We start from the raw sequence: 11,987 nt of genomic DNA, 5'->3' as shown, positions 1-11,987 counted from the left end.
GGGAGTGGGAGTGGGAGTGGGAGTGGGAGTGGGAGTGGCAGTAGCAGTGGGAGCGGGAGTGGGAGTGGGAGTGGCAGTGACAGTGGCGATGACAGTGGCAATGGCAGTGGCAGCCCATCCAGCTTGAACAGCGCTAAGTCCTTGCTCTCCCTCTTCATCTCTCGAACGCCAGCCTCGTCGACGGGATTGCTGCTGAAGATGCTCGGGTTGAAAGTGACGGCCATCAAGATCGATCCGTACATGAACATCGATGCGGGCACCATGGCTCCCACAGAGCACGGTGAGGTGTTTGTGCTCAACGATGGCGGCGAGGCCGATCTGGATTTGGGCAATTACGAGCGATACTTGGATGTGACGTTGGGTAGAGACAACAACATCACAACAGGCAAGGTCTACAAGAAGGTCATCGAGAAGGAGGTGAGCGAGCGAGCGAGCGAGGCAGGAGAGACACGTCACGTCACTCTCCACCTCATTTATCCTCCTTCTTCCGGTGCCCCCACACTCTCACACTCTTTCCACCCCCCACAGCGCGCGGGCGAGTACCTTGGCAAGACGGTGCAGATCGTGCCTCACCTCACATCCGCCATTCAAGATTGGATCGAGCAAGTGGCTGCTCAGCCAGTCGACGAGACGGACGAGACGCCAGACGTGTGCATCGTCGAGCTGGGCGGCACAGTGGGCGACATCGAATCCGCTCCCTTTGTCGAAGCGCTGCGACAGTTCCAATTCCGCGTGGGTCAAGAGAATTTTGCCCTCATCCACGTCTCCTTGGTGCCCGTCGTGGGTGGCGAGCAAAAGACGAAACCTACGCAAGCAGCTGTGCGCGATCTCAGAGGTTTGGGTTTGGTGCCAGACATGATCGCCGCCAGATGCGTCGAACCTCTGGAGAGGAGCGTGATCAATAAGCTGTCCATGTTCTGCCACGTCGGTCCCGAACAAGTCATGGGCGTCCACGACGTGCAATCCACCTATCACGTGCCTCTGCTCCTCGAACAGCAAGGCATGGTTCGCTTCTTTGAACGTCGTCTGAAACTCGACATCAAACAAGGCATCACCAAGAGCATGCAGCAGCGCGGCAACGCCCTCAAGACACGCTGGAGAGAACTGACGCTGAGGTGAGTTGGGTGGGTGGGGGGGGAGGGGGGGGGGGGGGCAAAGCTGCTCAGCCAGCCGAAAGCGTGCGCTGGCTGCCATCCCGGCCACTATCGGACTTCAGCGCATCGCTTACACGATCATGCTCATGCACGCACGCACGCACGCACGCAGCCAAGATCGCCTGTTCGACAAGGTGGAGATTGTGCTCGTCGGAAAGTACACCAGCTTGCAAGACAGTTACATGTCGGTCGTCAAATCCCTCGAGCATGCTGCTATGCGGGTGCAACGCAAATTGGTGCTCAAGTGGGTCGAGGCTGGCGACCTGGAATCGCAGATGGAGACAGACAATCCGGTGAGGTATCACGAAGCGTGGCACGCCGTTTGCTCCGCGTCTGGTATCTTGGTACCGGGCGGATTTGGAAGCAGAGGCACGGAAGGCATGATCAGCGCCGCGGCTTGGGCAAGGACGAAGCGGGTGCCCTTCCTGGGCATTTGCCTCGGCTTTCAAGTCGCCGTCATCGAATTTGCGAGGAACGTGTGTGGAATTCAGGATGCCAATTCTGCCGAGCTGGACAAGACTTGTCCCTCGCCCGTCGTCATCTTTATGCCGGAGATTAGCAAGACGCAAATGGGAGGCACGATGAGGTTGGGCCTCCGACCAACCGTCTTTGGCAAGGGCACTGAGTCGTGGAGCAAGATTCGCAAATTGTACGCGGGAGCGCCCATCGTCTGGGAAAGGCATCGTCATCGCTACGAGATCAACCCGGAATACGTGGAGAGGATAGAGCGCGGAGACCCTGCCGCTTCGCCTCCTCCTCAAACTCCAGCGGATGCTGCTGCTGGGCGCAGACCAGGCACACCGCCTATTCAATCTGGTCCGAGAAGCCTACCCACCAGCCCGAGCTTGGGCTCTGATGGCGTGCCTTGCATCTTGCCAGCTTCCAAAGCGCCTGGCGAGGGAAGTCGGGATGTGCTGAGGTTCATCGGAAGGAGCGAGACGGGGGACCGCATGCAGATCGCAGAGATTGCCGATCATCCTTACTACGTTGGTGAGTATGGTGTGCAAAAGTGGCAAAAAAAAAAAAAAAAAAAAAGGGGGTTCGCAGTGGGCGCCGGCGGCTCATCCTTTCGGACGCCTTCACCTCTTGCGCGCGCACGCGCAGCTGTTCAGAGTCATCCGGAATTTGCAAGTCGGCCACTCAAGCCCGGACCTTGCTTCTTGGGTCTGGTCGCCGCAGCGGTGTCCCACGACGAGTTGGAAAAGCAGATGGAGCTGTCCAGCTCCTACACTGCACCGCATCCAAAGAGCATGATGATCCTCGAGTCCGAAGCTGCCAGGCTTGCCGAATCCGAGCACAACACCGATACGTTGGGCTCTGCCGACGGAACCATGCCACCCGTGCGCAGACCCAGCACGGTGGAAAAAAGCGCTGCCACACCTCCTGGCAGCTCCACACCCACGCGCGGCAGGAGCCCGCCCGAGAAGAGCGTCAAGTTGGGCGAATCGGCAGTCAATGGGCGGAGCATCAAGTGAGAGAGAGAGAGAGAGAGAGAGAGAGAGGGCGCTCAAAGTTCGCATCATGTATGTTACATTACTCTCGAGTACCTTTTGTCAAAGACATGAATCATCGTACGTGTGGGTAAAAGCGCCATGGGGGAGTGGAGCGCCACGAATGTGATGCGACATGCCCGCCCTAGGCCAGCAAGTCGTCCACTCCGCTTCGTGGTGCAGGCGCATCTGCAGCATAACCGCCTCCGACACCTCCAAATTCCGGTCCAAGATCACCAAGCATCGCGTAAGGATCTTCTTCGGCCTCTCCATTCGCACCACTGGGCCGATCTGCTGAATCGCCTCGTCGAACTTCGTCCGAGGAGCGATTCGTTTCTGCCGTAGCCCCTTCAGAGGCAGTCGGGGCGGATGATCCATTGTGCGCGAGCGCCCCAGGCGTGGCGGGAGCATCATCCGTCGCCGCTGCGCCGTCTGTGGTGCTTGGCGGAAGCGCTGAAGGTGGTGCAGCTCGTGCACCCGTTTCGGCTTGAACATTTGCCAGGCCACCGGGATTTCTAGGCGTCGGTCGAGAGTACAAGTGCCGGCTTGCACTCTTCTTGGCCGCTTCATCGATGGCAGGCGAGTCGGGAAGATATCGAGCTTTGCTGCCCCTAATGAAAGTCTGCGGTTGGCGGTGGAAAATGCTCGCGAGGCTAGCACCGTGCAATAGCAATTGATCCAGCAGCGTCCTGTCCATCCTGTCCGTCTCTGTGCTGATAGCTGGCTTGTTCGACAGCACCACATCGCGAGCGGCTGCAGGATCCGTCGAGAGCAGACGCCAGTACATGTATCCGCGATCCCGCAGATCCGGATTCTCCACCTCTTCCGTAGCCCATTTGAGCACTTTCGGTACCAATTCTCCACCCGCTGCAGGACGCTTGAGGAACAGCTTGACTGTAGCGGTCAACAGTGCGAGTTGAACCTGTGTAGGAGTTTGACGATGCACGCACTGAGCTGACGTCCCACGATTCGCGCGCACAAAATCTCGAATACTCACTTCTACCGGCTCGTCCAAAAAGGTGAATAAAAAGTCTTCGAGCAGCTCGTCGGAGTTTTCGATGCGCTCAGCGTACTGCCCAATGATCCACACCATGGCCGCTCGCGCTTCGGGCTCGTCTAGGCTGTCCAGATTCTCGCACAAGACGCTGATGATGCTCTCGTATCGATCGGGGTACTTTCTAAAAATGTCCTTGATGACGACGATGGCCTCTTGAACGACGTAGTTGACCTTGGTCTGGATGAGCGAGAGCAGCACCTTGATGCACCTGTCCGCTGTAGATTCGATCTTTATCGCCAGCCTGCCGATGCTCCGCACGGCTTTCCTCACAAAGTCCACGTCCACCTCTGCAGCATACTCTCTCAACTCTGCCAAGACCTGCTCCACATTGCGCTCCGATGCGAGCCTGTACATGATTTCCAGCTTGGCCATCTTGACGTAGATGGGATCATTGTACTTGCAAAAGAACACCTTGACGTCGTGTTGCAGCACGATGGGTCTGCGCTGAATGACGAGGAGAATGTTGCGCAGCGCGACGTACTGCACTTCGGGTCCTGAAGACAGGAGGGTGACTGTGGCGCGAGCGGTGCGGGGAGGGGAGGGGGCGCCTGGTCAGCAAAGCGCGCTCGCACACGCCAGCACCGCTTTGCACCGCACTCGCACACGCCAGCACCGATTTGCACCGGCACTCACCCAACGGCGGACTGATCTTTTTGCAGAGGCTCTCCCTGAATTCTGCGCTTGCAATGTAGTTCATGAGGTAGAGGATGACCTTGACGCTGGTGAGCACGACGGCCGAATTGGCGTGCTGAAGCCTGACTGCGATGCGTTCAGCTAGAATCTCTGCGTCTGCATAATCTTGCGGCACAAAGAACATGAGGCTCTCTAGAATGTAGGTCTGACCCCACTCGGAGCAATCCGGCAGCGCGCTGACCAGCTTGCTGGCGATGGTGAGGTTCAGTTTGAGTTGGATGTTGTCCGACCTCTCGCTGATCTCTGTGAGCGCAGCCACTGCGTTGGCCACGACGGTAGGATTCGTGTCGGCCAAGAGATCCCTGAGCATTCCGATCAAGCCTTGCCTGTCCACCACTTTGCGATCGTGCATGTACAGTTTGGCGACGCAGATGGCGGCCGTCTTGCGAACGTAGGGATCGCTATCCCGCAGCGATTGTCGCAGAGGATCGAGCAGGGCGGATATGACGACGGGGACGTGAATGTAAGACATTGTGCGTATGGCCAGTGCGCGAATGAGCGGATTGCGATCGTTGCAGTCCTGTCATGTCGCAGGCGAGGGGCGATGAGCATACGAGGCGAGCAAGGTGGCCGCCATGCCATGCCACGCCACGTCACGCCACGACTCACAGATAGAAAGCCAGGAATGGCGTTTGGGATGAGCTCGGGCTGCGATCTGCCATAATTGATGAGGTACAAGTCTGTGCGGATGGGCGAGGGAAGCGCGTGCACGTGATGTGATGTGATGTGATGTGACGTGAGCACCACGTCATTCCTCTTCCCCACACCCACATCCACACCCACACCGACAAGCCCCCGCCCCCACCTCCACCGACAAATTAACCCCCTTGCCCACACTCACAAACCATCTTTTTGATCTCCAATACTTGAATGGCCATGCAGGTGTTGACGACATCGTTGAACAGGCTGGACATGTCGTTGCCCATGGTGGCATTAGCAATGATCCTCTTCAACGTCGTCCTCTTGCGCACCCAACCCTTGTCCTTCTTCTCCGAGATGAGCTCCGCCTTGAGCTCGGCCACCTTGCCGCGCGCGAACAGCTTGCCATCCCTTCCCGATGCGTCCGTCATGGTGTGTATGCGATGTGTTGTGTGGGGGGGAGGGATGTGGATGTAGTCTGAGTGGCGATTGAGCGGATAGGGATGGGTGTGGAGGAGAGGTCGAGGCGTGAAATGACGAGTGCGAATGCCATGCCATGCCATGGCAGCCGGCTGGCTGCTGCTGCTTGCTTGGCTTGCATTCACGATTGCAGGCCTTGGTCGCTGTGCACGCAGCTCGGTTCTGCGCGATGTACTGCACACCTGCTGCTGCTGTACGCTGGTATATGTATATACACGCCGCGCCATACGCCGACCGCGGCCCCGAGTTTGGTCACGTGACTGTCGCTTACGGGTAAAGTCAAGTGGAGGCAATCGAATCGAATCGTGAATCACCAAATGGTGAATCAAATCACGAATGCAAAAGGAAGGAAGGATTGCTTGGGAAATTCTACTCTTGACTCGCTTTTCGGATTGACCTCGATGTTGGCATTCACGATTCCATTCAGATTTCACAACGTGCATCCCACATTCGCAACACAACACATTCATGAAGAGCGCGCAGCAGGAGGAGGAGGAAGTTGAAGACGAGTCATGGTCAAGTGTTTGTTTGACTCGACTTGACACGTCGCTTTGACTGCAACACGCCCACGCCCACGCCCACGCCCACGCCCACGCCTACGCCTACGCCTACGCCTCTCGCCTTTGGCCGTTTGGCTGGGATGGAGGAGGTGCAGGCGATAGTGAAGGCGTTCAGCTTGCTCTCCGGTGAAGCGGACGATCGAGATGCTGCCTTGCGGCACCGCATCAAGCTTCATCTGAGCGGCAGCGGCAGCAGCAGCAGCAGCAGCAGCGCAGCAAAGCCGCAGCGTGAGTGTGAGCTGCGCCGTGCGGCAACCACATTGCTGCTGCCACTCTCACCCCTTGCCTCCCGCTCCCACTCCCACTCCCACTCCCACCCTCACTCCCACCCCCACTCCCACCCCCACTCCCACTCCCGCCAGACAAGGATGCGCTGTTGGAATGCAGACTGTGTGAAGCTCAGTCGCGACTGCAAAGCTACAACGCCCCCATCATCACCACCGACACCAACACTACCACCAACACCACCACCACCACCGACACCGCCACCGCATCAGTGCAGCATCGCACAGGCCAGCTCATCCTCCACCTCTTGCTTCAGCTTCACAACACTCTGTCTCGACTCCAGCAAAGCACTTCCTCTCTGCCCGCACCTGCACCTCCACTCAGCGGACCATCGAGAATCAAAGCGCAAGATGATGCCCCTCCTCCTCCCACCATCGCCCCTCTCATCGGCACGCGCGACTCGCAGTGCATCTCCTTGTGTCTCGCCCTGTGCATACACTGGCACATTGCACATCTCATCACATCCTTCGATCGCGCACATCACGCTCGCACTCGCGCTGAGCTGCGAGAGGATGAGGGTGAAGCGGAGTTGCGCATCGCAGCGCAAAATCTGCAGCAAGCCTTTCAATCTCTTCGGCATTTGCTGCCACCGGCCCTCGTCTCGCCCAGCAACGCCATTCCCAGCAGCGGCGCAGCCAAGAGGGGCATAGCTGAACAAGCGGCTTCAACGCGCAGCAGCGAGATCAGCGCCATCGTTTTGGAGTCAGCCGTACCCGCACTCTTGGCCATGGCTATCAGGCTCGGTTGGCTGCCTCATCTTGCTGGCGGCGACCAGCTTGGCGATGCACAGTCGGCTGCAGCCACGTTGCAGAGCGTGTTGAGGGGGTGAGTGGACTGCACTTTCCCTGATCGCAGCGCTTCCTCGATCCTCGCGCTCCACTCACATCTCACCCAACCTCTTTGCTCTCACAGCCTTTCAACCGCCTCTTCCATCAACGCGCTTTCGAGCAGCAGCGCACTCGCGGGTGCAGCGGCAGCCTCTGCAACTCCCACGCAGCGCAGCAGTGCGCCGACAGCCCCTCTCATGCTCACACAGCGCGCTGCTCCTGCATACGTTCGGCACATCACCATGCGCTTCATGGCTGCACAATTGCTACGCCAGGATGGCGTCCGGTGCATGGTCGCAGCCGCATTGGGCTTTCAAGACGATCATCTTGGCAGTGCGAGCCGCGATGGCGGGAACGGTGAGTGCTATGCCTATAGACGCCGGCCGGAGCTATGGTGAGCAAGCACGCTGAAATCCTCCGTCCTCGCGCTTCTGCTGGTAAGCGCAACTGGAGGGCTTCGAGAAGATTGCGCAGCTGCTCTCGTCGCCTCCGAAGGGTATGCCGCTGCAGGTGAGCTATCGCATTCCGCGCACTGAAAATCGCAAGTGAGGGGCAGTGGTTGAGCGATTGGTCGCCTTGCAGATTTTCCTCGGGTGCATCATCCCTCAAATGCTGCAGATGCTCTCAGACCTGCCCTCCGCACCATTGCAACACAGGGCAAGCTCCGGTGCGCCACCGCAAGAAGACACCACCTCTGGTCTTTTGCACCCGCCCTCCCTTCAACCCCGTATCGAGGTTCCCGACTCGCACGCGCGAGCCATCGCCTTTGCTCTATGTGCGTTGCATCGTCGTCACCAATCAGAGTTTTCCTCTGTCCTGGAAGGCTACATTTGGCTGCCATTTCAGCCATCGCGCACGGCAGCTCCACCGACATTGCGATCGCAGTCGACGACAGCTGTACCCGACGCCAAAGGCGAGCTCGTCGTGCACAGCCTACACGTCAGCTGCGCAGTGCGCCTCATCGAGGCCATCATCTCGTCTGCTCCGCCAGAGCCGACCTTCATTTCGTCACTCCTTCAACCCGTATTTACGCAGCTGTTCACGTGCTGGTCTTGCCTGCATGGTCCAGGCAACATGGTGGATGAAGTTGCTGCCGACGTTGGCATGAAGGTCATCCTCGCAAATTTGTTGAGCACCTACCTGAAGCTAGGCGACGCATCGGCTCTAGCAAGTCTTCTTGGTGCGAATCCCGATGGTCTTTTGATTCGCGCGAGAGATGGGTTAGGCGAAGAGGCGCTCGATGGCGACGCCTTTCATTGGGCAAACGCTGCTGACGGGCTGGAAATACGCTCCGGGTGCGTGTAGTCTGCTCTGTGACGATGAAAGACTTCTCTTACACCATCTGCCTCGCAACACAGAGCATCACCGCGGCAAGACACTCAGCTGGGCACACCTCTTGGGGATGCTCTCTCTGCGCTTTCGCTCGAGGCATGGGATGTCTTTGGGCGCGCTGGGCTCAACGATGCCGATGAGACGGAAGTTGATGCTCGGCAAGAGGCCACTAATGCACAGCAGCTGCTCGCAAAGCTCGGCTTGAATTTGCGACCCGATCCGAGCTTGTACGTCAAGATGATCCAAGACTCTGGCCGCGCCGACGTCGCTGCGCTGCTTTTGAGGCATCTTTTGGAAACGTATGCAGGTGTGCAAGCGGCACAAGAGGCTGGGGCGGAGCAGCTCGCTGCAAAAGTCAGGTGAGCTGCAGACTTATTTCGACTCGCCGTGCCGCCGGATCCGACTGACCAGCGTCCGACTTTTCAAGTCCTCTGCTCCTGCTGCAATGCATTACGCAACTTCTGCAAGCATTTCAGGAACAGCTTTTGAAAGCAGAGCCCGACGTCGTCCTGGGTTTCATCGATTTTGCGTTGCGCAGCACCAACATCGCGGAAGCCTCTCCAAAAGAATCCAATCTACAGGCACCACTGATTGTTCCCCTTCCTGTGGATGGCAGCCACTCGCAACTTCCTGACAGTGCACTTGACGACGAGATAGAGGCTGCAGCAGATGGAAGTGGCAGCATGGGAATGTCCACCGAGCTCGTTTGCGTTGCGCTGGAGCTGCTGCTTGCTTTGCTGGAGGGTGAGGCTCCGTCGACCGCTCTGGCTTGGTGTCAAGGGCGTATGCTGACCACAAATCAACTCGAACTCGCAGGCCATCCTAACATGACGCCTTCTAGCCACACCTTGCTTGAAGGTATTGCAAGGTCCGCCGATCACCATGCGGCGGGCGACGTTAAAGTTGCAAAACTCGCGCGAGAAGTTCAGCTAGTGTTGCTGGCCAGGCGCCATAGCGCAAGAGGTCCAACAGCCGGCAAGAGGGCCTCTGAGACCTCATCACCTGTACGACGTGGAAATGCTCTTTACAACAAAGCCTTGCGGCTCTTGCAAGATCCTGTTGTGCCCGTACGCGCTCATGGTCTCACGGTGCTTGGCGATCTGGTGCGCGAGGCCGATGGAGTCCGAATGGAAGCTGCGCTGGTACCTGCGCTCCTCGACATGCTGATTCAGATTGTGCAAGACGAAGAGTCATTTTTGTATCTGAACGCCATCAGGGTGCTCGCTGCGCTGGCTCGACGCAGAGACTCGGACTCTAGGACCCTTGGCCGACTAGTAGATGTTTACATTGGTGCCATCTCCGCACGATCCTTGTCGATGCATGCAAGCGAGCTCGACAAACGTCTGCGGGTAGGCGAAGCGCTGCTGCTCGTCATCAAACAAAGCGAAATTCAAGGTGGGTCGGAGTTGGATAAGGCGTCCTTTGCGCTGCCTTTGTTCATGCTTTTCCTTCATCCACGATCATAGCAACCGAACTCATCGCACCACTTCTAAGCGCTCTCGCCAGTGCCTATGTGCCCGCCACATTGCGAAGCAGCGTCATTTCCGTGCTTGGCACTACTGTGGAGGCGAACCCTCTGCGGATAGCTGCGAATGGACACGCGGAGCAAATGGCGCTTGCTATGTTCGACCTAATAGCTCTCGAGCTCCAAGGAGCAAAGCCGAGCGCCGAAGTCGACGAGAAAGAAGAGAAAGGTGGAGTTCGGATGGAGGATGCCAGCAAGCCTGCGCAATTGCGGCGAAGCGCTTTTCACCTGCTCGCTTTACTGATACGAGGAAGCAAGCACCAGATCGAAGCGTTGCAGCAGGACCGCGGTCCAGCAGAGTCTTTGAGCTCTTTGCGTCTGCCAAATGGCTCGAATCTGCCTTCCATCTCTGCCAACGTGCATGCGCACCGGGCGATCCAGGAAGTAGAACCACTGCTTTTTGATCCTGCTAAAGCCCAGATGGTCGAGCGCGCTCGAACGTTGTCCAGCTATGCGCAGGCTGTGGATGTGGATGCAGTCGTCCAAATTCAAGCTGGCGAACTTCTTGCAGATCTCCAGGCGCTGCAGGTCGTATATCTGCAATCGAATCGATGATGATCGCGTTTCGCAGTAAAGGTACTCGTGCTCGTCTTTGAGAGTATGGCTTCGTTTTTTTTCTGACAGGTGTGCGCGGCCGAGCGATCGTTGCTAAGGACGTCTGCTGGTGGCGCATTCCCTGCTACAGCCACTGTGTAGCTTGGGGGCAATCAGCATGCTACAGCATAGTCAGCTGGCCGAAATACAACAGACTCAAGGTACAGCACTTGGCTGTAGTCTTGGCAAGGAGGGGTCTGCACTTGAGCATGAGTGTTTGCTTCAGGGGAGACGTCGTCTTCCTCGAAGAACAGGGGTGGTCGTGGCGTAGGTGGAAGAGAAAAAGGTGGGGATGGTCGCATCCTAATGTACAAATGCCTCAACTTGCAGGACAAGATGCGAGGCTGTTGTACAAAAGAGGTCGCAAATGTTGTACAAGGGTTGATTATGCCCAAAAAGAAGGGAAACGGAAAATGTCCTCCAGTACCTACCCAATCCTGTGCTTCTTGAGCCCGCATGAATGCTTCTGGCCCTGAGCGCCTTTACTCCATTCAACTTGAACAAGCTCGGCTCATACGCCCCGTACAACTGGCACACTGGTTGGTTTAGAGCTTTAGCCATGGGCCTTGTTCCTACCAGCCAGTGATTCGAAGCACAAGCCATCACCATCACCAAGGGCTCTGCGGCAATGGGTCCATCACTTGCCAGTGGGTAATGCTGGCGTAGTGATGTACCCCGCAGAGTCCTGTAGACAATGATGGCGATGCGATTGAATGCACTGGCAGCCAATGCTGCATGACTATTGCTTTGGAATCAGTTGCTGTCATCTTGCGCAGTGCCTGAGGACCAAAGCAGCTGTCCACGCTCTGGTCTTTGAGGCTCAAGGATCTCTGGATCAGGTTGTCACGGCGTGCGCGCGCGCCTACATGTAGACTCTGTGTACGCGTCACCTACCTTCTCAATCCCATGATCTTCCCCTTGCTCGACTTGACTCAGGTGTCAGGATTTGCATTGGCATGTCCACACATATTCAAGCGCATCTGTGAGGGAAAGGAGAGGCACATGATGAGCCAGCAGCAGCGGCACTCAAGGTAAGAGCACTCTGGCCCTCTTTGCACCAATTACAGAAGGTTTTCCTCTCTAGTGACCACACTTGCAACTGCTCTGAAACCTCAGTGACCACCTGGCTTGGTGTTGTGCAGCCAGTCACCCACTTGAGCTTCCCAGAGGGCAGCATCGCATGGGTGAGTTTCTTCCATATCTACAAGCCATTCTGTCAAAATTCATTTTTAAAGCTGGGTACTGCCGGCAAAGTCGGGGCCAATTTATTCTTAAGGCCAGCGATTTGTTTCTAGACTTAAATCGACTCTGTTGTCCAAATCGAGGACAAGCCTCGGCTCACCGAAACGAT

General features: G+C 57.2%; 3 protein-coding genes across 3 annotated transcripts; 2 read left to right on the top strand and 1 right to left on the bottom strand.

Moving 5' to 3' along the window:
- Positions 1 to 171: 171 nt before the first annotated feature.
- On the top strand, positions 172 to 3,096 carry IE81DRAFT_342671 (putative URA7-CTP synthase 1). Its single transcript, XM_025515708.1, has 4 exons — positions 172 to 417; positions 529 to 1,115; positions 1,267 to 2,144; positions 2,259 to 3,096. Exons 1-4 carry the CDS (start codon positions 199 to 201, stop codon positions 2,627 to 2,629), a joined length of 2,055 nt encoding a protein of 684 aa, XP_025367714.1. The 5' UTR covers positions 172 to 198; the 3' UTR covers positions 2,630 to 3,096.
- IE81DRAFT_325486 (putative beta-adaptin) lies at positions 2,537 to 5,672 on the bottom strand. Its single transcript, XM_025514529.1, has 5 exons — positions 5,236 to 5,672; positions 5,004 to 5,074; positions 4,335 to 4,914; positions 3,642 to 4,213; positions 2,537 to 3,566 (listed from the first exon to the last, which is right to left on the bottom strand). The coding sequence occupies exons 1-5, from the start codon at positions 5,462 to 5,464 to the stop codon at positions 2,790 to 2,792; spliced, it is 2,229 nt and encodes a 742-aa protein (XP_025367713.1). The 5' UTR covers positions 5,465 to 5,672; the 3' UTR covers positions 2,537 to 2,789.
- A 224-nt stretch (positions 5,673 to 5,896) lies between these two features.
- On the top strand, positions 5,897 to 10,612 carry IE81DRAFT_325485 (hypothetical protein). The gene is made up of 9 exons (XM_025514528.1): positions 5,897 to 6,301; positions 6,436 to 7,183; positions 7,271 to 7,542; positions 7,628 to 7,695; positions 7,768 to 8,480; positions 8,544 to 8,876; positions 8,945 to 9,261; positions 9,334 to 9,912; positions 9,984 to 10,612. Exons 1-9 carry the CDS (start codon positions 6,154 to 6,156, stop codon positions 10,595 to 10,597), a joined length of 3,792 nt encoding a protein of 1,263 aa, XP_025367712.1. The 5' UTR covers positions 5,897 to 6,153; the 3' UTR covers positions 10,598 to 10,612.
- Positions 10,613 to 11,987: the final 1,375 nt, after the last annotated feature.

Source organism: Ceraceosorus guamensis (assembly GCF_003144195.1).
Source record: "Ceraceosorus guamensis strain MCA 4658 unplaced genomic scaffold IE81scaffold_64, whole genome shotgun sequence".
NCBI lineage: Eukaryota > Fungi > Basidiomycota > Exobasidiomycetes > Ceraceosorales > Ceraceosoraceae > Ceraceosorus > Ceraceosorus guamensis.
Note: the sequence above shows the minus strand (reverse complement) of the source record. Positions and strands in the feature narration are given on the sequence as shown.